The 21150-nt window shown below is 55.8% G+C and overlaps 2 protein-coding genes across 9 annotated transcripts; one reads left to right on the top strand and one right to left on the bottom strand.

Moving 5' to 3' along the window:
* The first annotated feature begins 233 nt into the window (after positions 1 to 233).
* On the top strand, positions 234 to 17300 carry CDK11B (cyclin dependent kinase 11B). Of its 7 annotated transcripts, none has more exons than XM_045898910.3 (20): positions 234 to 1482; positions 1932 to 2055; positions 2844 to 2959; positions 4130 to 4227; positions 5352 to 5490; positions 11043 to 11179; positions 11666 to 11788; positions 12118 to 12213; positions 12292 to 12450; positions 12696 to 12761; positions 13338 to 13513; positions 13930 to 14020; positions 15124 to 15245; positions 15469 to 15574; positions 15811 to 15932; positions 16016 to 16123; positions 16201 to 16317; positions 16434 to 16582; positions 16663 to 16852; positions 16947 to 17300. In XM_045898910.3, exons 2-20 carry the CDS (start codon positions 1945 to 1947, stop codon positions 17037 to 17039), a joined length of 2319 nt encoding a protein of 772 aa, XP_045754866.1. In that variant the 5' UTR covers positions 234 to 1482; positions 1932 to 1944; the 3' UTR covers positions 17040 to 17300. The 7 variants fall into 7 exon arrangements, with proteins under 7 accessions (XP_045754866.1, XP_045754865.1, XP_064446174.1 ...); XM_045898909.3 differs by having other exon boundaries at positions 235 to 1482; positions 4130 to 4257; XM_064590104.1 differs by having other exon boundaries at positions 235 to 1482; positions 4130 to 4257; positions 13344 to 13513.
* A 995-nt stretch (positions 17301 to 18295) lies between these two features.
* On the bottom strand, positions 18296 to 21109 carry MMP23B (matrix metallopeptidase 23B). 2 transcript variants are annotated; one of them, XM_045898915.3, is made up of 8 exons: positions 20493 to 21109; positions 20012 to 20151; positions 19790 to 19929; positions 19558 to 19656; positions 19021 to 19185; positions 18838 to 18948; positions 18597 to 18723; positions 18296 to 18516 (listed from the first exon to the last, which is right to left on the bottom strand). In XM_045898915.3, the coding sequence occupies exons 1-8, from the start codon at positions 20649 to 20651 to the stop codon at positions 18342 to 18344; spliced, it is 1116 nt and encodes a 371-aa protein (XP_045754871.1). In that variant the 5' UTR covers positions 20652 to 21109; the 3' UTR covers positions 18296 to 18341. The 2 variants fall into 2 exon arrangements, with proteins under 2 accessions (XP_045754871.1, XP_045754870.1); XM_045898914.3 differs by having other exon boundaries at positions 19558 to 19725; positions 20493 to 20888.
* Between the last annotated feature and the right edge of the window lie 41 nt (positions 21110 to 21150).

Genomic DNA, 21150 nt, shown 5'->3' on the forward strand with positions numbered 1-21150 from the left:
TAGCGAGCGAGGGCACACAAGCAGGGGGAGTGGGAGAGGGGGAAACGGGCTTCCCGCGGAGCAGGGAGCCTGATGCGGGGCTCGATCCCAGGACCCTGGGATCATGACCTGAGCCAAAGACAGTTGCTTAACCCACTGAGCCACTCAGGCGCCCCTTGCTATTCTTTTATGACCTCTCGAGTTCAGTGCAGACAAGCTTTAGTATTTTTTTTTTTTTTAAGATTTTATTTATTTGACAGACACCGCAAGAAAGAGGGAACGCAAGCAGAGGGAGTGGGAGGGAGAAGCAGGTTTCCTGCTAAGCAAGGATCCTGATGCGGGGCTCGATCCCAGGACCCCGGGACCATGACCCGAGCGGAAGGCAGACGCTTACCGACTGAGCCACCCAGGCGCCCCTGAAGACTTTATTTTTACGTAATCGCTACACCCAGTGTAGGGCTCCATCTCACAGTAAGATCGAGTCACAGGCTCCACCGACTGAGCAGCCAGGCGCTCCCAGTTTTTTTCCCCCCCGGTTTTCATTTGAGTAAAACGGACCTTCACTGGCCGTTTCTAGTCTGTTCGCAGATGTGGGAGTCGATTCTGAACCCGCCCAGGGGGTGTCCTGGGCTCTAGGCTGGGGAGGGCCACAGTCACGGTGACTTTCCCACACGGCAAACTCGGAAATTACGTCAGTAACTGTCTACATCTGAACGAGTTGTATTTGCTTTATGCCGAACAAAACCGGAGAGCTCAAAGTGCGTGGTAACAATGCGTGTGTGCGCTTCCTTTCACCGGCTTGTGTTCAAGTGGCCGGATCGGTACTTTCTCGAAAGGGCGGTTACATCTGCCGCGGCGACGCACCGGTGCCTCTTGGCCATTTCTGTCGAAATCGACCACCTGGGACTCCGTTCCGCAAAAGTACGGTAAACGTGAGCCGTGTCCGTCGCGCGCTCGTCACGGAGGGGCCGTCCCGTGTCCGCTCCCGAGCTGACGCCACGGCCGCCCCCCGTGGCCTCCGCAGTTTTCAGCACGAAGGGAGGAGACAGGGAAGGCGTCCCTGTCCCCAAGGATTCAGGAAATCGCTGTCCGTTCCACTCGCCCTCTTTTTGCCCGCATTCGTCACGGTCGGCATTTTCCGTGTCAGATGTCACTAACGTGGGTCTGCGGCCCCCCGAAACCACGAAGGCCGGCGGGGTGCCGCGCGGGGCAGGGACGGGACCCGGGGAGCGGGGGTAGGCGCGCGGCCCGAGCAGGCGCCCCGGGGCGGCGGCGGCTCCGCGTCAGTAGGTGGGGCCACCGAGGGATCCCAGGGCGGAAGTGACGTAGGCCCGCGCGCCGGATCCCCTCGCCCCGGAGGCTGCGGCGGGCCCCGCCCCCGCGTGTCATCAGGCCGCGCCGACGCAGGAAGTGGCGACGCTGCTGGCGCGCGCCGGGCGCTGTTTCTCCTCAGGCTCCGGGACCGGTGGCGGCGGCGGCGGCGGCGGCGGCGGCGGTGCAGGGGTGAGCGGCGGAGGGCCGGGACGCGCGGCGGGCGCAGCCAGCTCCCCGGCCGCTCGCGTCCGGGCGTCGCTTCCCGCCTCGTCGCCCCGCGCGGAGCTGGGGCTGGAGGCGGCGCCGGGCCGGACCCGGCTCGTGGCGGCTGAGCCCGGGGGCGAGGGTCCCGGCGCCGCGGCCGTGTCGCAGCGCCCCACCCCGGCTCCCGGCCCTGTGACGGGGGCCGCGACCCTCCGCCGGCGAGCCCCGTGCGCGGGGAGGGCCGGGGAGCGGCGCCCCGCGGGGCCGGCCCAGCTTTGGCAGAAAGGCCGCCGGGGCGACGAGCTTGCCCAGGGCCGTGCGGGAGTGGCGGGCGCGACGGGCGCGGGCCTCGCGCCTGCCCGGGCTTGCTCGGGGGCCGCGCGGGCCGGAGCCGCGGTGGCGGTGTCCTCACGGAGCTTCCGTTCTCCCGGCAGCGTTTGGACTCCAATGGGTGATGAAAAGGACTCTTGGAAAGTGAAAACCTTAGATGAAATTCTTCAGGAAAAGAAGCGACGGAAGGAACAGGAGGAGAAGGCAGAGATAAAGCGCTTAAAAAACGTAAGCCGTGTTTTTTAAGTACGTGCTTTCTTAAAGGAGATTTAATTTCTCTGCCCTCGTTTTTCCATTAGAACAACGCTTCTTCGGCGAAGTTCTTTTGTCCCTCCGAATGTCGCAGGTGAGCCCAGCCTGTTCTGAGAATTAACAGAAACGTTCACATACTCGGTTTACGTTGAGGACACACGATAACACGCTGCAGCTGTGTGTGGACGGCGGGCTCTACGTGGAGAATGAAGTGCTTTCAGCCTAAATTCGTTAGCACAGGGCGACTAATTGTCCTCGTATTGATACTCTTCCGTTTGCGACACCATCTCTGTGTAGAGAAGTAGGAAGTCGCGTTGAAATTAATGTTCTGTCTTTTCCTTTTTGGTTTGGTGATAACGTGTTCGGAGAAACTCTTGGTAGTTTTGAAAGGGATGTTGGCAAAAGCACCTCTTCTGATAACGTTGGTCGCTGACCCTTCCTAACGACTGGCGAAATATCCCGGAGTATCTGGCATGAAATATACCTTAGGGCTCAATTTCGGCTTCTGTAAACAACTAACATACTTGGCAGAGAGTCTAATATTCCTTGTCCTGTGTGCTGGTTTCGGATGTTTCATCTCAGGTTCTGAGTTTGCAGCGAGTTTTGATTTTAGCATCGTGTGATTTGAGTGAAAGTTTTTTCATGTTTTGTAACATTGGTCCATCCAAAGCATATGTGAAACTTTGTTTTTGGATGTTGGCAAGGTTTGATTATCATTAAAAAGACACTTATGTAAGGAAAATGACTTTCTCCTTGCTTCTTAGTCTGATGACCGGGATTCCAAGCGGGATTCCCTTGAGGAGGGGGAGCTGAGGGACCACCGCATGGAGATTACGATACGGAACTCACCATACAGAAGAGAGGACTCCATGGAAGACAGGTGGGGGCGAGGTGTACAGCAGGGAAGAGCGTGGGGGCCGGCGGGGTCCCCCCGCATGGCAGGGGCCCTGTCTGACCTTTCTCAGTGTTACTTTGAAAACATCTGTAGTCCTGACTTCAGGTTTACCTCACAGTTGAGATAGACTGTGTGTTATCACTTGCCACCGCACCCCTGTTACGAAAGTTGAGTGAGTGTATATCTCTTTCCTTGCAATCATCCTTCAATTAAGTCCTCAAACCACACTTGTTTGTTTGTTTGTTTGTTTTTAAGGATTTTTATATTTTTGAGAGAGTGCAAAGAGTGGGGGTAGGGGCAGTGGGAGAGGGAGAAGCAGACTCCCCACTGAGCAGGGAGCCTAAACTAGGCTCCATCCCAGGACCCTGGGATCGTGACCTGAGCCAAAGGCAGACATTTCTCCGACTGAGCCACCCAGGCACCCCTCACGAACTACATTTAAATAATTGTTCTGTGTGCTTTTGATGATTAATAAAATCACTGCCTAAAATTGTGCACAGATAAACCACATTAGAGTACTGAAGTATATTGAGCAAGTCCTGTAAGCAGAAATGGTCCTACCCAGGCCTGTGTATTCTAACACTTTTCCCTGCACCACTTGATTCCTTCTCGTACCCATCATCAGCACCAGATTATCCATCATCAGATAATTAAAGCCAACCTAACCAGAAACTGAGGTACAGAGACATAGATCAAGAAGTCTCCCAGGATTTCAGTCATACAGGCAGTTGAAGATACTGTTGAGGGACCTTTTGGGGTCATTAAGTTCATTAAAATCATGGTACCTTTTTTTTAACAGCTTTGTTGGTATATAAATGACAAACTGCATATATATGAAGTGTGCAGTTTGACGTATTTGTACATATTTGTGCAGTTATGATCAGGGTAATGAACATGTCTGTTGCCCCCTAAAGTTTCCTCAGAGAGGCATTGCTCCATATAGGCGTTGATTTTTCACTTACACTTTTGATCTGAGTCTGTATTTGACAAGCAGTTTTGGCTTAAGTTTCGTAGTTAACAATATTTAAAACGATGGTTCAGACTGCACTCTTTTGTATTCTGAACGCTGCATGTTTCTGGGTTAGAGAAGCTCCACAGTGCCCTGAGGCTCCTTTCATTACTCTTAGCATGCTGTGATGCTGTTGTGTATTTCAGAGGAGAGGAAGATGATTCTTTGGCTATCAAACCACCACAGCAAATGTCTCGGAAAGAAAAGGCTCATCACAGGAAAGATGAAAAGAGGAAAGAGAAACGTAGGCATCGTAGCCATTCAGCAGAAGGGGGTACAGAAGCTTTTTTTTTAATTAATTTTTTTTTTAGGTTTTTTGTTTGTTCGTTTTGTTTGGGGTTTTTTTGGGGTTTTTTTTTTTTTTGGTATCCTGCTTAAGTGTGGTCTCTTCCTATGTTAATGATCTGCTGTCTTCTCCAGAGCACAATTGAAAGAGAAGAGAAAGTAAAATTTTAGCTGAAAGCATAAATTTATTGTAGATCATTCTGAATAGGTGTTTCATTTTTCTTCTGGTGTTTTTTTCCCCTTGTTACATTGTTGTGGGTTAGTTCGTTTAAATGTCATATTGTCTTAATTCAACAAAAATAGGAGATTTACATGCGATTTTTATAGCAGTTCAGTGTTGAATTAACTGAAAATAAAAAGATGTTTGATGAAGTCCAAATGGGTTTGATCTCCTACCATTAAGAGGTTCTTAGGGGTGTTGGGAAATATGGCCCTGGCACCTGGTTTAAGTTTCATGTTATCAATGCAGTTGGTGAACATGGTTCTGTCACACAAGATGGAAATCCACCATAAGGAGTTGAACTTTGTCCTGTGTTCTTTACGAATGATGATGATGTTGTTTAGTTACGGAACTGGTATACAGCTAACCCTGCATGGGCTGGAACTTCATGGTCCACTTGCACACGGATTTTTCCTGGTAAACGCAGGACAGTGCTGTAAACACACTTTCCCTTCCTTCTAGTTCTTCTAATGATAGTCTCTTTTCTGTAGCTTACACAGTTTAAGAGTACAGTAGGGAACACACGTGACACAAAAGATGTGTTGCCAGTAAAGCTTCTGTTCAGCAGTAGGCTGTTAGTAGTTGACTGTTAAGGACTCATAATTACCCTTGGATTTCCGGCCACAGGGGTGTCGGTGCCCCTGCCCTGTGTTCATTGGTCAGCTCTAGTCCAATCATAGTTTATTTAATACAGAAAATTGAGAAACAAGATGCAGTTACAATTCTATTCAGTGGTCACCACGTTATTTTTCCCTGAGTCGGAGACTCCAAGTCATTAATTGAGTATTCTCTTCTTCACTGGGTATTTGCAAATTAAGTTTTGGGAGTTGGGCCCCTTTGCATGACACTCTCTTTCTCCTTAGGGAAGCACGCTAGAGCAAAGGAAAAAGAGCGAGAGCACGAGCGCCGGAAACGGCACCGAGAGGAGCAGGACAAGGCTCGCCGAGAGTGGGAGAGGCAGAAGAGGAGGGAGATGGCCCGGGAACACTCCAGAAGGGAGAGGTGAGTGAGCACAGTTTGCTAAGGAGCCTGAATGGAGCACTCCTGGGGCCAGTAGGCCGTCAAAGTGGCAGAAGAGACCATCTTGACACACGGTGACCCGGCAGCATAACACAGATGTGATGCAGAAGTGGTTTGTGAGCCCAGAGTCACGGTGCAGTAAACGTGGTGGTGTAAACCAAGAGATTTGTGCTAAAGGGATTGAGTTTTTACTGCATCTTGAAGACTGAAATGGGTGTAAATCTTCCTGAGAAAAGATAATAAAGGGAATGGAACTCTGTGTGTCAGTTTCTCCAGGTGGAGGCTGCTGAGGGAGGTACTCGGGAGCGAGGCCATGCCGGCAGTTGCTCGAGACCCCGTGTAAGAGTGTGACGTGGACCTGGAGGAAGGGGCATTGCTGGCAGGAGCTGGGTCTGAGATAGGAATTCAGGCACAGGGAATGAAGTTTTAGGGCCAAACACCTAACAGTGGAGAGGGAAAGGAAGGTAGAAGAGGGAGAAGTGATCTTCCTAGGCCTCTCAGCTGATGATGGGTGAGGGGGAGGAGGGACTGTAAATACCTCTGAGCTTGCTGCGTCAGGATGGGGCATGCCTCGTGAGAGGAAGGGGAGTACTGTGTTCGAATCATAGCTCTTGGAGATAGCCCAGTGCACGTATAGAAATCCTGACACAGAATCTGTACCCAAAAGAAGTCTAGTTTAGGGTGATTACTGGGCAAGTATTCATTGAGTGTGTGCTCTGTACCAGGCTCTGTTCTAGGTGGCCTAAGCCAGGAAAACTAAGGAAATACATTGCTTCGGGTTCTCTGATAGACTCTAGACTGCAGAAATAGGCTGTAGTTCTTTCAGACAAAACAAAAGGAAATCCCAAGGGCTTGGTAGCGGCCTGGGAGCTGAGACACCAGACTCTTGGACATGTCTCCAAGTACACCTCTGTGGGCTCAGATTCCCAGGAAAAAGCATCTGTTTAGCCCCAGATCAGTGATGTGAATAGTAGGGCAACCTCTGTATATTGAGGTCATTTCCAGGGAAAGCTTGGTGGGTGGCCTGCTACAAGGAAGGGAGAAGTAGGAGGGTAGATGTGCCAGCATTCCAGGAACCAAGGCCGAAGGGCTGAACTGACGAAGATGTGACAAGAGCCTTTGTTCTCTCGTGGAGGCGGTGTGGGACGAGCTGGGTCTTCAGGTAAAGGTCTGAGATCATGAGGTTAGCAGAGCTTTGTGTCCAGGTTCACTGCTGGCATGTGAAACACCCATGTTTGCCAGGCCCTGTGCTGACGCTGTTTAGGATGGGCTGACAGCACAGCTGTGCACACACAGTGGTAACTCCAAGGAAGCCAAGCCTGAAAATAAAAAACGTATGGGAAAGAAAACAGCAGTGGCCACACTCTAGTCGGGAGACAAGAGTTCACACATTAGCGTGGCGTGTTACCAAACAAACGGCAACTGAGAGAGAAAATGAGAATCCAAAATTGCTACAGTATGTTATCTGAAACGTCAATTTTCTTTTCTTTTTTTTTTTTTTTTTTTTTAAGATTTTGTTAGAGGAGCACCTGGGCTGCTTAGTCGGTTAAGCATCTGCCTTCAGCTCAGGTCATGATCCCAGGGTCCTGGGATGGAGCCCCACGTCGGTCTCCCTGCTCAGTGGGGAGTCTGTTTCTCCCTCTCCCTCTGCCTGCCACCCGCCCCCCCGCCGCTTGTGTTCTCTCTCTCAGTCAAATAAGTAAAATCTTAAAAAAAAAAAAAAAAAGGTTTTGTTAGAGTGCCCCTGAAATCTGTCCAATTTTCAACAAAAAGTTTTGAGATATAAAAGAAATAGGAAAGTATGACTCTGTATTAAGGAAGAAAAGCATCAGTAGAAATCAAGTGTTCCACATTAGCAAGGAACTTGAAATGGAGTGATAGAAATTATGCTTTCTAAAGAATGGAGAGAATTGACAAAAGATGAACAGAACCTCAAAGATGAAAAACATTTGGGGCGCCTGGGTGGCTCAGCTGGGATCCTGGGATCAAGCCCCACGTCAGGCTCTTTACTCAGCGGGAGGCCTGCTTCTCCCTCTCGCACTCCCCCTGCTTGTGTTCACTCTCTCACTGTCTCTCTCTCTCTCTCTCTGTCAAATAAATGAATAAAATCTTAAAAAAAAAAAATGAAAAACATTTATCTATACATCTAGAAGCTCATATCCCAAGTGGGATAAATAAAGTGACATCACAGTGAAACGTGAAAGCCAAAGAGAAAATCTTGAAAGCAGGAGAAAAAATCTACATAGAAGGGAGGCTTCAGTGTGATTGGAGGCTGACTTCTCAGAGTCGGTGAGGGTGGTGGAATGGCATGGTCCCACTGCGAAAAGAAAGCCTGGCAACCAGGAGTTCTGTATCCAGCAAAACTGTTCTTCCAAAGTGAGGGGGAATAAGGAAGATAAACTGGTGGAATTCATTGTTAGCAAGACCTGCCTTAAATACTCAAGGAATACCTTCATGTTGAATGGAAATGACAGCAGAAGGTATCAGGGAAGAAAAGGAAGAAGGAAGAAAAGAGCACTGGAAATGGTAAAGGCTTAGGTTAACATAACAGAATCTATAAATGTTTTTTCTCACATCTTCTCAATTTCTATAGGAGACATAGGATTGCATAAAACAGTGACAGTTAAAATGCTCTCCTGTGACGCGTAGCATGAGTAGGCTGCACAGAGAAGGGAGGGCCGGAGCTGTGTCAGAGCAGGGCCTCTGCATTCACTGGGACGACAAGGGGCATGCTTCCCGTGCTGGAGCGACCACTAGGAAAATAACTAATAAAGTAATACAGAGCAATTAACATGGTATTCTAAAAATCCTTATTTAAACCAAAAAGGGAGAAACAGGACCTAAAAAGACAGGAGACAAAATTAAAACAGTAACAAAAGGTGAATTCAGCCACATCCATAATTACAGGAAACATGGAGTGGTTTCTATACCCCAGAGAAGAGGTTCTTTGATAGCAAAGCATGATGCAGTAGGTTGTCTGCAAGGAGAACCTCCGAGTCCAGGACAAAGTAGGTCAAAAGTAGACGTGTGGACAGAGACGTCCCACAGCAGCTGCAGAGCACACGTGGCTCAGGCGAGACGTCAGGGTTACCTGACAGAAGTCAGACCAGCACGAACACAGGCTTCCCACGACAGAAGGGTCCGTGCAGCAGAAAGAAGTGATGGTGATGAGCGTGTGTGTGCCTGATAGCTGGAAGGAGAAATAGGCAGTTCATCCATCGTAGCTGGAAATTCAATGCCACATTGTCATCGTTGACAGAACAGCTAGAGAAAAGGATATAAAACTGGAAAATAACCTGTACCAGATCAGTCTCACTGACCTTGCGTTTAGCACCCCACCCACAGCTGCAGAGTCCACTCTTGAGAGGGAACGTTGTCCAACATAGATCATATGTGGGCCACGCAAGTTCCGAATCTAAGAGAACTGAGGTTGTACAAAGTACACCCTCTTACCACGAAAGGATTGAAGTAGAAATCAACACAAAAAAACCTGAGGACATCCTCAAATGGAAATCCAGCAGTCCTTTCCTACATAACCTATGGCCCAAAGAAGAAATTAAAAGGAAAAACGGGTGCCTGGGTGGCTCAGTCGGTTAAGCATCCGACTTGATCCCAACTCGGGTCTTGATCTCAGGGTGGTGAGTTCAAGCCCTGCGTTGGGCACCTCGCTGAACATGGAGTCTACTGGGGGCGGGGGTAGGGGGGACATTTTGAACTGAATGAAAACAAAAGGAGCATGCCAAAACTTAGTGATGCAGAAAAGGCTGTGCACGGAGTGAGATGTTTTGGCTTTTAAGCACTGATAACAGAGAAGGAAGTTTTCAGGTCAGCATCCGAGCTTCTGCAGAAAGCAGAACAGAGAAGCAGACTCAACCCAAAGCAAGCAGAAGGAATATCCACAGAATCCCAAGCAGATAGAAACAGGTTCGTGGGGCAGGCTAGGAGCTGGCCACAGATGGGCGTGAGGGGGCCTATCAGGCGATGGGAGTGTTTTAAAACTGGCTCGTGGTGATGGTTGCACAATTCCATAAATTTATGAAAAATGGAATTCTGTGGTTGGATTTCGTATGTTATGTTACAGCTTTTATCTCACGACAGTTTGGACTCAGGCACTTAGAGAATAGTTTCTAGAATCCCAGCCTTCGCAGTGGTGACATCTGATAGACCCCAAAGTTGGTACAGGACTGGTGACTGGACCACGGGCTTGTTCTGTTTTCACCATTGTTTGTGCTCATTTCTGTTTGTGTATACTGGTATGTACTTTTTTTTTTTTGTAATAGCTTTTTATATTTGGACATAACTGTAGGGACATGAAAATTTACTGTAACTGGCCAGTTTTCACTATTTGCCGTGTTGTGGTGCAGTAAGCCACACACACCGCAGTACTCGGATGACTCTTGCCGCCTTCATGAAGCAGCTTTCCCCACTGCCCTTCACATATCACACTCATGCCCGCTGACCTCCACGCCAGGCTGGGCTGGGGAATCGTCTGGGGGGTCCACCTGCCATAGAATCCAGTAAGGAGGGTCGGATGGGGCCCCTGGCCTGAGTCTAGATCCTCCTCCCGACTTCCCCCAGCTGGACTCTTCCACCCCGTCTGTAGCCCCTGAAAACTTAGTGATAAAGGTGGATTTAAATTGTGCTGTCATCCATACCTAGTAGGTCTGCTAAACAGGCATCTGGAAGCAGTAGGCTCATTCGTCATTGGCACTTATCTCATTGTGCTAGTGTTTTGCTTTATTATTATTATTTTTTAAGATTTTATTTGTGGGGCGACTGGGTGGCTCAGTCGGTTAAGTGGCTGCCTTCAGCTCGGGTCATACTCTCGGGGTCTGGGATTGAGCCCTGCATAGGGCTCCCTGCTCACTGGGAAGCCTGCTACTCCCTCTGCCTGCCGCTCCCCCTGCTTATGCGCTCTTTCTCTCTCTGACAAATAAAACCTTTTTTTTTTTTTTTTTAAAGATTTTATTTATTTGAGGGGTGCCTGAGTGGCTCAGTCAGTGAAGCTTCTGCCTTCAGCTCAGGTCATGATCCCAGGGGTCCCACATTGGGCTCCCTGCTCAGCGTGGAGTCTGCTTCTCCCTCTCCCTCTGCCTGCCGCTCCCCCTGCTTGTGCGTGAGCGCACGCACTCTCTCTCAATCTCTGTCCGTCAAGTAAATAAAAATGTTTTTTTTTTAAAAAAAAGATTTTATTAGAACGCACAAACGGGTGGGGGGGGCGGGCAGAGAGAGGGAGACAAGCAGTCTCTGTGCTGAACATGGAGCCTGACGTGGGGCTCAGTCTCACGACCCTGAAGTCATGACCTGAGCCGAAAGCAAGAGTCAGATGCTTGACTGACTGAGCCACCCAGGCGCCCCTTGCTTTATTCTGTTGTGGCTGTCTGGATGTGTGCACATCTATTTTCTGCTTTTAAACAGTCCTTTATGGTTTGAATAACCTAAATGGACAACTTTTAAATTTGAACAAAAAAGCACTTGGGGTAAAAAAGGAAAACTTTGTGTTTGTGGAGAGAGTTGGCTTGTGCTTGTTGCAGGGACCGCCTCGAGCAGCTGGAGAGGAAGCGGGAGAGAGAACGAAAGATGCGCGAGCAGCAGAAGGAGCAGCGGGAACAGAAGGAGCGGGAGCGGCGGGCCGAGGAGCGGCGCAAGGAGCGCGAGGCCCGGAGGGAAGGTGCGGGTGGGCGCACCCTGCGGTGGGGTGCTGTTCCCATGGGTGAGCTCAGGGCTGCACAAGTGACACTGAGGGATGAGGCGCTCGGGATGGTGGCCGAGCGAAGTGGGGACAGGCCGTGGGGCTCAGGAGTTGAGCCTGACCGCGTAATTCCCTGCCGAGGAGGGCCGTGGTCACTTCAGGTGTGAGGTGAGGGTGTGCGGCTGGGGCCTTCCCGGGCCTGGTGCTGGAGCTGAGTCTGCTGCCCACACGGGTCAGGCACAGGCTTGAGGGGGTGGGTCGTGGCCCCTTCCCTTTTGACCAGTGGAGAAGAGTCTGGAAGGTCCACGTGGGTCCTCAGGGACAGCTCGCAGCCTCCAGGCCTCTGTCGCCAGGGCATGTGTCGTGTGTCACCACCGGCAAGGGTGCAGGTGAGACCTCACCGAGCTGGGCGCCTGCTGGAGAGGACGCTGCCAGCTCCATGTCCTGCTGTGTTTTGTGCCCCAGTTTCTACGCATCACCGAACGATGAGAGAAGACTATGGCGACAAAGTGAAAGCAAGCCACTGGAGTCGCAGCCCGCTACGGCCACCCCGGGAGAGGTTTGAGCTGACAGACGGCCGGAAGCCAGGTGAGGGTGCACAGTGCCTCTCTGGGGGCCCGCATGGCGTGGCTCTCCGCTGACAAACGTTTTAGCACAAAAACTTGCTTCTTTTGCGTACGATGAGAGGATAGGCTACAGTTGTCCCGTATCGCGTGACGGGACCGTCATTTGTGTGAAGTACGTTTGTATTTGTCGGTGGAGACGTTTGTTACGGTCTTCGAGAGCCATCTTCCAGCTCAGTGTGGGGGAGCTGTGTGTCACACAAACCACAGTTAGTCTCTGCATGAAAGATGCCATCGGGTCTTGTTTATTGTAAAACACTTCCCACATTCACCTTTGGTGGTTTGTTTCCTAAGTAAAAGAAGAGAAAATGGAAGAGAGAGACCTGCTGTCCGACCTACAAGACGTCAGCGACAGCGAAAGGAAAACCAGCTCCGCTGAGTCCTCGTCAGGTAACCGCTGGTTTCGCCGCTGCGCAGGGAGGGCCCACCGGTCCCCACCGTGCACTTCCGGCTGTTTTCTTCCCGAAGCGGAGTCAGGGTCGGGTTCAGAGGAGGAAGAAGAGGAGGAGGAGGAAGAAGAGGAGGAGGAGGAGGAGGAGGGGAGCAGCAGTGAAGAATCGGAGGAGGAGGAGGAGGAGGAAGAGGAGACCGGGAGCAACTCTGAGGACGCATCTGGACAGTCGGCTGGTGAGGGCACAGGGCGCTGATGGTTTTGTCTGGTGTTTAGAAACTGCAGAGAGATCATTAGAACTCTCAGTTTAAAAATATTTCCAAACAGAAAATGCCTTGGTATCTGGAACTCACGTGAGACCCCAAAATTGATGATTTACAGTGGTTCTTGCTTTCGGGTGGCTAAAGCAGACCCTTGTTTGTGCTCGTGGAGGGTCTGAACGGCCCTGCAGGTCCGACCAGACGCCCACTCTGTCTTGCAGAGGAAGTGAGCGAGGACGAGATGAGTGAGGACGGGGAGCGGGAGAGCGAGAATCATGTCCTGGTCGGTGAGCGGCAACCCCGCTGGGCGGTCCTTCCCTCGGCTGCCCCTCAGCGACTGTGACCCTTTCTAAAGCCAGCAGATCACCATCTTGTGTGCGCAGCCCTCCCCCGAGGCACAGGCAGCCGACTCCGAGAGACCCGCTTGTGACCGTGGAGGGCCAGCACCCCTGACTAGGGGCAGTGCTAAGTGAATGTCGTCCTCAGCATCCCAATGGCTTAGACACGGCAGGGAGGCGCCCTCCGCCCTGGCCTCTGAGCTCCGCTCCATCCGCAGGGCGGGCACCCCCAGTAGGCAGCAGCCAGGCCATGCCCTCAGGGCCTGACGGACGAGTCCTGGCTGTGCCGCCTTTGAGCCCCGGCTCCAGTCAGCAGCTCCCAGTGCTCACGGCTGAGGTGGCGAACCCCAAGACCCCAGTGCCCTCTGTCCAGAGTGGTGGGGTACGCAGCTGTGTGCAGCATCTGGGGTCTCTCCCGTGCGGCTCTGGTGTGCACTCGGTGTCCCCCCCACCCCCACCCCAGAGCAGCAGAGGGGCGATGACACTGCTTATTCCTGGTTCCACAGTTGGGTTTAACATTTGAAGTTCCAGAGTCCCGATTTGACCGAGACTCCGGAGACAGTGAGGAAGGGGAGGAAGAAGCCGGCGAGGGCACTCCGCAGAGCAGCGCCCTGACTGAAGGCGACTTCGTGCCGGACTCTCCTGCCCTGTCACCCATTGAACTCAAACAAGAGCTGCCCAAGTACCTCCCTGCCCTGCAGGTCAGGCGTCCCCCCCCCCCCCCCCAGGGCTGGCTCGACTTTGCCGACGGTGGACAGGGTTGGGGGCTCAGAGTATGAGCGGGGCCCCTGGTGTGGGCATCTGCTGCCGGGGTCACCTGTGCCTCGAGGGAAGGTGCCGGGGCTTTGGTGCTGTGCTGCCGTGGGCGTTCCTGTCCCCGTTGTTATCTTAGCGCAGGGCGGCCAGGCCTGGCTCAGGAGGACGTGCCCAGGACCAGGTTTTGTCCATGTTGGTTTTATTTCTTAAGCCAAGAGCATGTGCTCACTGAAGAAGCCGGGGAGGAGGGCAGCTGCTGGCCCTGCCACCAGACGCGTTCTGGGCAGGGACTGCTGCACCAGCTCAAGCAGGTGTGAGCGCGGCCACGGCTGCTGCGTCCTCATGGCGTGCTTCCGTTCAGGGTTGTCGGAGCGTGGAGGAATTCCAGTGCCTCAATAGGATCGAAGAAGGCACTTACGGGGTGGTGTACAGAGCAAAGGACAAGAAAACAGGTGGGTGCAGTATCGAGTGGTCCCCCAAGGTGGGAAGGGCAGATGTAGGACAGGAACCAGGCGGCACGGAAAACCTGTCCTCAGGCAGGAAGGAATTTCTCCTGAGGAGCATTGTCCTTGGGTGCACCCGCCGCCCTTCCTCAGGCCCAGCCCGGCGTTTGCTGTGCACAGCCTTGATGGGCCTACGTGCGGGCTCTGGGAGGGAGGGAGTGAGGCAGGGCGTCTTGCTCCAGCCACAGCCAGCTTGCAGGGACTGAGATCCAGGCCTGGGCCATCCTGACCCTTGGCACTCTCAGCATCGAGGTCATTGAACACACCGTTCCTACTCTGAGAGTCTTCCCTCCCCGGATGCCCGGTCATGGCCTCGCCTTCCCTGGCAAGCACGGGCCCCTGAGCAGGTGACTCCTTGATGTCTGTGGAGTCCAGAGGTCAGCCTGACTGTAGGCTCCGCTGCTTGCTTGTGACGGCAGGTGCCTCGGCTCCAGAAGGAACTGTGGGGTCTGCTTTGAGTGTTAGCACCTGAGCAGGTGTGAGTCATGGACCGGAAGCTTCCCTTCCGCCCACATCTGGGTCTTGGAAACTCGGGGAAGGACCACCTGAGATCCTGGGACCCTGATGAATGTGTCCATGTTGGGATGTTGAGGTTTGCCGTGTCTCCTGGCGAATCACAGTCAGGCTAGAGAGAGAAATAGGACAATCCTCCTTATCTGTTTTGGACAAAAGCTGGTCTGGAAATAGGCCTCATGTTTCTGTCGGGCAACAGGTTTGGGTTTTTTTCTTGGTGCTGACGTGATACGGGACTTTCCAGTTAAACAAGACTTCTCGGGCGCCTGGGTGGCTCAGTCGGTTGAGCGCTGCCTTCGGCTCAGGTCATGGTCCCAGGGTCCTGGGATCGAGTCCCAGATCGAGCTCCCTGCTCGGCGGGGAGCCTGCTTCTCCCTCTGACCCTCTTCGCTCTCGTGCTCTCTCTCAAATAAATAAATAAAACCTTTAAAAAAAAAAACCAGAAGACTTCTTGGTGCACAACAAGAAGTGCTTCCCAAGTCCCAGCCAAGTGTGTGTTAGTGGAAGGTTTTCTCAGCCTGTCTTTGAATTGTTTTCAGATGAAATTGTGGCTCTGAAGCGGCTGAAGATGGAGAAGGAGAAAGAGGGCTTTCCAATCACATCTCTGAGGGAGATCAATACCATCCTCAAGGCGCAGCACCCCAACATCGTCACAGTCAGGGTAAGGCAGCCCCGGCCTGTGCCCCGAGAGCAGCCTGTGAGTCACACTTACCTGTGTTGTGCAGAAATGGAGTGCTAGCCCCCTCACCCCAAATGTCAGCCCCTGGATGGTCATCACACTTTGTAGGTCCCCACTGTCTCTGCGTGTCTATGCTCCTGGAGTCAATGGTTGCAGAGGTGGGGCCTGGAGGTGAGCAGGGCACCCACAGACTTTTGTTTTTTAGGAAATAGTCGTGGGCAGCAACATGGACAAGATCTACATCGTGATGAACTATGTGGAGCATGACCTCAAGAGCCTGATGGAGACCATGAAGCAGCCTTTCTTGCCAGGTGGGGCCTGCGGGCTCGGTGGGGGCCAGCTACAGGGAGGGCCTCCTGCAGCCCCAAGTTACTCCTACAGATGTGGCCCTCTGGCGTCCCCCACGAGGAACAGCCCACCCTTGGGCTGCCCAGGCTGCTGGCAGTGTCCCTGAGCTGGGAGCGTTCCTGGGATGAATGCACCCCAAGAAGCCTGGTCGCTGCTGAGGCGAGCAGATGACCTAGGACAGTAACCCACTGCCCTCTAGGGGAGGTGAAGACCCTGATGATCCAGCTGCTGCGTGGTGTGAAACATCTGCATGACAACTGGATCCTGCACCGGGACCTCAAGACCTCCAACCTGCTGCTGAGCCACGCTGGGATCCTCAAGGTGAGTCCCCACGGCTCACCCCTCGGGGCGCCCGACACCCGGGCCTCAGAGGTCTGCCCACAGCCTGCCCTCCATCCTTGCAGGTCGGCGACTTCGGGCTGGCAAGGGAATACGGGTCCCCTCTGAAGGCCTACACTCCAGTCGTGGTGACCCTGTGGTACCGTGCCCCAGAGCTGTTGCTTGGCGCCAAGGTGAGTGCTGGGGGCTGGGGGGCCTCACCCGTGCTTGCTGCCCCACCAGCCCCCTGAGTGCACCCCTGGCCTCCCAGGAGTACTCCACGGCTGTGGACATGTGGTCGGTGGGCTGCATCTTTGGGGAGCTGCTGACTCAGAAGCCGCTCTTTCCTGGGAAGTCGGAGATCGATCAGATCAACAAAGTGTTTAAGGTGCGTCTGTGGCTTCCGCCTGCAGGGCGCCCTGGCAGGTATGTGCAGGCACCCCGGACCAGACCCGCCCCTGCAGGCTGTGGCCGTTCTGAGACTTGCCTGTCTCTCTCTCTCAGGACCTGGGCACCCCCAGTGAGAAGATCTGGCCTGGCTACAATGATCTCCCCGCAGTCAAGAAGATGACCTTCACTGAATATCCCTATAACAATCTCCGTAAACGCTTTGGGGCGCTGCTCTCAGACCAGGGCTTTGACCTCATGAACAAGTGTGTCAACCTGTGGGCGCCCCACCCCCCACCCCCACCCGCACCCCTGTGCTGGGTACCAAGTGCTCTTGTTCCCCCAGGTTCCTGACCTACTTCCCTGGGCGGAGAGTCAGTGCCGAGGACGGCCTCAAGCATGAGTATTTCCGAGAGACCCCCCTCCCCATCGACCCCTCCATGTTCCCCACGTGGCCCGCCAAGAGTGAGCAGCAAAGGGTGAAGCGTGGCACGAGCCCACGGCCCCCCGAGGGAGGCCTGGGCTATAGCCAGCTGGTGAGGGGCAGGGCCGGCGGCGGGGGGAAGGGGTGGGGGCTCCCTGGGGCAGGGCTGGCGCAGCCGGGGCCCCACAGCACCGCTTGCTCCCCAGGGCGACGACGATTTGAAGGAGACGGGTTTCCACCTCACGACCACAAACCAGGGAGCCTCGGCCGCGGGGCCTGGCTTCAGCCTCAAGTTTTGAGGGTCGGCACAGAGCCGCGCCAGCCCTGCGGGGGGCTGCCCAGCACGACTCAGCCGGGCCCCGGGCCAGTGCCGGAGGCAATGTGTGGGGCCAGACCCGGGCCCTGCTCTGAGCGGACGCAGCTGCTGCAGGCCGGCGTGGCCATGGGTCTCCACCTCAAGGCTCAGACTGCCCGTCTGTTTGCTTTTCCACGTTTTATTTTTGTTTTATCTTGGCTTGTAAATTTGTAGAATTAAATCACATTTTCCTTGTGGAAGGAAAGGCTGTATTTTTTCAGATGTGTCAGACTTGCCCTGCAAGGAGTGGGCGGGCGCCCGTCGGTGGCCAGTGTCACAGCATACCCCCGGACACGCAGACTCACGTGGTCACCACCGGGGGCTGTGTTACTAGGCTACGGGCCTCGATGTGGAATGGAGCTGGGGGGGGGGGGGGATTTTTCTGCTTTTAATCTTCAGGCTCCTGCTTCACACCTTCCTGCCCCTCACTCTGGGCATCCGTGGCCCCCCAGAGCCGGGCATGCGAGCTCTTGGCCACAGTGGGTTTTGTACAAGGTTGTTAACACATTTTAAGATGCAGTAAAATACTCTTGGAGGAAAGCTCTGGTACGTCCTCTGCACAGCTGGCCCCTGGCAGACTAACGTGCGCTGCCTGGGGGGTCCTCAGGCCCTCATTCTCTGGGGGGGAGGACGGGGGGAGAAGGGTGGCCTCTGACCCCATGTTGGCCGGGTTCTTCCTGGCCCGCCAGGTCTCCGACTCCCGGTCTAGCTGGACAGGGCGTCACTCTGGCAAAGGGGGGTGCCTGCCACTGCCTGGGGCGTCCACCTGCCCCACGTCCCTTCTGTTGGCACCCCCGGCCTCCTCCCCCAACTCCTGTCTGGGCCCTCGCTCCTGGCCTCACTTGCCCCAACCCCCATCCCGCTCCCTTTGGAGGCCTTGCAGGCACAGTGGCCTGCCCTTCTCCGCCTTCCTGCCTCCCCCAACCCTGAGCAAGCCCATGACACACCCGGGACCCCGGACTCCCTGGGCTCAGCCTGCTCTCCCGCAGATGCTATTTACATTTGGGCCTTAACTTACCCCATTTCTCCAGGACCAGCCAAGAAAAACCCTCTTTGGCCTTGGCCTCTGAGGGCCGCATCCTCACTCCCAAGGAACTGTGGGGAAGTGGGCTCCCCGCATCAAGCTGAGCACAGGCTGAGCGGCCCCACCCCACGGGCCCGAGGCTGGCCGCCCTCCCTCCCAAGAAAGGGCGCGCAGGCTTCATTGAGAAAGTGCTTTATCAGCGGCCTCAGCCCTGCAGGGCGCTCAGCCCCGCACTCGGACTCGCCAGGAGTAGGTGCTGAGCACACGCTGCCGCCGGCGCACCACACAGGTGTACGTGCCCTCGTTGATGGCATTGGCGATGATGCTCAGGTGTGCCTCGCCCAGCGCCAGGTAGCCCGGGTAGGAGAACTCCAGGGGTTCCTGGTCCTTGTACCAGCTGCGGGGAGGGTGGCAGGGCTGGGCAGGGTCCCGAGCCCCCGCTGCCCACCCTCGGGGTCATGGGGCAGGGCCACTCACTACACTTTGCCTTTCTTGTGGAGGATCTTCTGGCCACAGCGGAAGGTCACATTCCGGCCCTCAGGCACCAGCCTGGTCTTGGTCCTGGGTGGTGGTGCAGTGGCGGCCACCGTGGGGAAGGGAAACTCTGCTCGGCAGCGGAAGGGGGCGGGGTCAGGGAGGGCCACATCAGTGTCCCCCCCCACCCCCCCGCCCGCAGCCAGAGCCATGCCCCACGCCCAGAGTGGGGACCCAGCCTCACCGTAGCAGAAGTCGCAGCTGCTGGGGCAGAGCCTCTTCATAAGCCTCCGGCGGGTATCACAGAAGCCCCTCCGAGCCCAGGACGTGCACACGAACAGCCGGTCCAGGCAGCCTGCCGGAGGGCATCGTGGCCTTAGGGCCGGCCCCCCAGCCGGCCCCTAGCCCGCCCCCCCGCGGCACTCACCGTAGAGTCGGTGCAGCCCCCACAGCTCGTCCTGTGACAGCGTCTTCCAGCCACGCAGAGTGGCATTGAGGTGCATGAGCGCCCGGCCATGCTGCGAGTGCATCAGGCCCAGCGCGTGGCCAATCTCGTGGGCCGCCACGTGCACCAGGTCGGTGAGCCAAACGCCTGCAGGTCCGGCGGGTCAGCCCCTCGAACCCTGGCCCAGCCCGCCCCACTCTGCCAGCAAGCCGTGCTTGCCGTGGCCACATCAGCTGCACTGTGGCCACGGAGCCTCCCTCAGCACAGCCACAGGAAGATAAGAATGTTCCAGAGGCAGTGAGCTCGGTGCCCAGGAATGTAGCTCCAGCGCCGTCTCCAGCAGCAGGGGGCGGGGGCGGGGGCGGGGTGGGTTCCTCAGGGCTCCTGGAACCCAGGCCTACGGCCGCCTCCCAGCACCCCCTCCTGCCTCCTTGACCCCAAATCACAGCCACCACCCCCAAAGCCCTCCTGCTGTGCCCACCATGGTGCAGAGGGCCCCACGGGAGGCCAGGCCATCACCTTTCTTCCAGCTGTAGCGCGTGGGGCCCAGGACCCAGTATTCGCTGTCATCAAAGTGGATGCCGCCGTGCGGAGGGAAGAAGGCGTGAGCCAGCTCGCCTGTTGGGCCATCAAAGCAGTGGTGCAGCGCGGACACCAGGCAATCCGTGTGGTTGACCGGGTAGAAGCCTGGGGGAGCACAGGGCTGAGAGGGGGCCGCAGGGCCAGGCGGGGGCGGGGGCACGGCGCCCACCTATGCGGAGGTCGCTGGGCTGCTCAGGGGCCACCTCTCGGAAGCTGAAGGGGGACACGTCACTCCACATGCGGAAGGCGGTGGCCAGGCCCCGCCGGGTCTCACTGGGGCTCAGCAGGTTCCGTGGGAAGGAGAGGATCCTGGGATGGGGGTTAAGGTCAGGGGTGGCGGCCAGGCTGGGACATGCTGCCCCGCCCCCACCCTCCTGGGCCACGGTCTCACCTGTAGGTGAGGTTGAAGTGGTCCCAGCGCAGCCTGGCTGGGGTCAGCGTGTAGCGGCGTCTGCGGGGCGCCTGGAGGAGCAGAGGACCAGGTCCTGGGGTGGCGAAGACCCCGGCGGGGTAGGGTGCGGCGATGTCTCCCTTCAAGGAAAGCGAGTGCTCGTGGGGACGCAGTAGGGATCATCCCCATGTCTGAAAACACTCGGAAAAAGAACTAAAGAAAACAAGCGGGTGCGTGGTTCAGGGAGTGTTGAAATTCCCTCCCTTGGTCTTTCTGCGTTTTCAGGTTTTCTACCCCAGTTTGCTGCTTTTACAGCCAGGAAGAAAAAGGTTACTAACCACAGGCCAGGTCAGAGTGGGCGGAGCTGGAGGCCTGATGCTGGCTTCCTCCTCCCCCTGCCCCCCTCCCCCCCCCCCCCCGACACGCAGGCTCTTGAACCCCCCGGGCGCCCACCCCTCTGCCCGTCCCCACCCGCTCTCACCTGCGCCGCACTGGCCCCCAGCCGGGCCGCCGGGGCCCCGAGCCGGGCCAGCAGCAGGAGCACCGGCAGCAGGCACAGGGCGCCCAGCACGGCTTCCAGCCGGCGAGCCTGGGCTCGGGCCCCCGACGCCGCCGAGGACATGCAGGCCCCGAGGCCCATGGCGCCTGCGGACTCGCTGTCGGGGCCTAGCGCCCAGTGGGGCTGCGCGGGGAGGCGCTGTGAGCGGCTCGGGTTACAGGGGTGGGTGCAGGGGGAGGCGCGTGCCCCGAAGGGAACCAGCTGGCCGGCCGTCCCCGCTGTCGGGACAGCCCGGCCGCCAGCCTGGGGTGCGGACCCGGGGCCTGCGGGTCGGTGGCAGCAGCATGGGCAGGGCCTGCGGGGCGGGGTCACTTGGGGAGGGGGGGCGAGGAGGGCCCGGCAGCGAGAGAAGGGATAGATGCCGGAGGCTCAGGCTGAGGGAAGGGTAGTCAGTTGGGGTCTGAGACCAGCTTTTCTCCTGGATGGAATTTCTCCAGCCCCTGGAGGCTGAATGAGACCTGGGAGCGGAGCCTCCATTCTAGCCCACTCAGGACCTGTCCCCTGCCCGCGCGGAGGCCTGACCGGGTGCCCCAGAGAGGGGTGGGGATGAGGAGAGTGAGTACTGGGTGCTGGGGGGGCG

This window comes from Mirounga angustirostris, unplaced genomic scaffold, assembly GCF_029215605.1.
Source record: "Mirounga angustirostris isolate CCGP_5_RB_7025 unplaced genomic scaffold, mMirAng1.0.hap1 SCAF_4, whole genome shotgun sequence".
Taxonomy (NCBI): Eukaryota; Metazoa; Chordata; class Mammalia; order Carnivora; family Phocidae; genus Mirounga; species Mirounga angustirostris.

Coding starts and splice junctions, on each gene's coding strand:
- CDK11B (XM_045898909.3), top strand. CDS start 1,945: ATGGGTGATGAAAAGGACTCTTGGAAAGTGAAAACCTTAGATGAAATT. Junction 2,960..4,129: donor GAGGACTCCATGGAAGACAG/GTGGGGGCGAGG, acceptor TGTGTATTTCAG/AGGAGAGGAAGATGATTCTT. Junction 15,575..15,810: donor GAAGCAGCCTTTCTTGCCAG/GTGGGGCCTGCG, acceptor ACTGCCCTCTAG/GGGAGGTGAAGACCCTGATG.
- MMP23B (XM_045898914.3), bottom strand. CDS start 20,651: ATGGGCCTCGGGGCCTGCATGTCCTCGGCGGCGTCGGGGGCCCGAGCC. Junction 19,726..19,789: donor GCCCAGCGACCTCCGCATAG/GTGGGCGCCGTG, acceptor GTGCTCCCCCAG/GCTTCTACCCGGTCAACCAC. Junction 18,724..18,837: donor CAGCTGCGACTTCTGCTACG/GTGAGGCTGGGT, acceptor GCTGCCGAGCAG/AGTTTCCCTTCCCCACGGTG.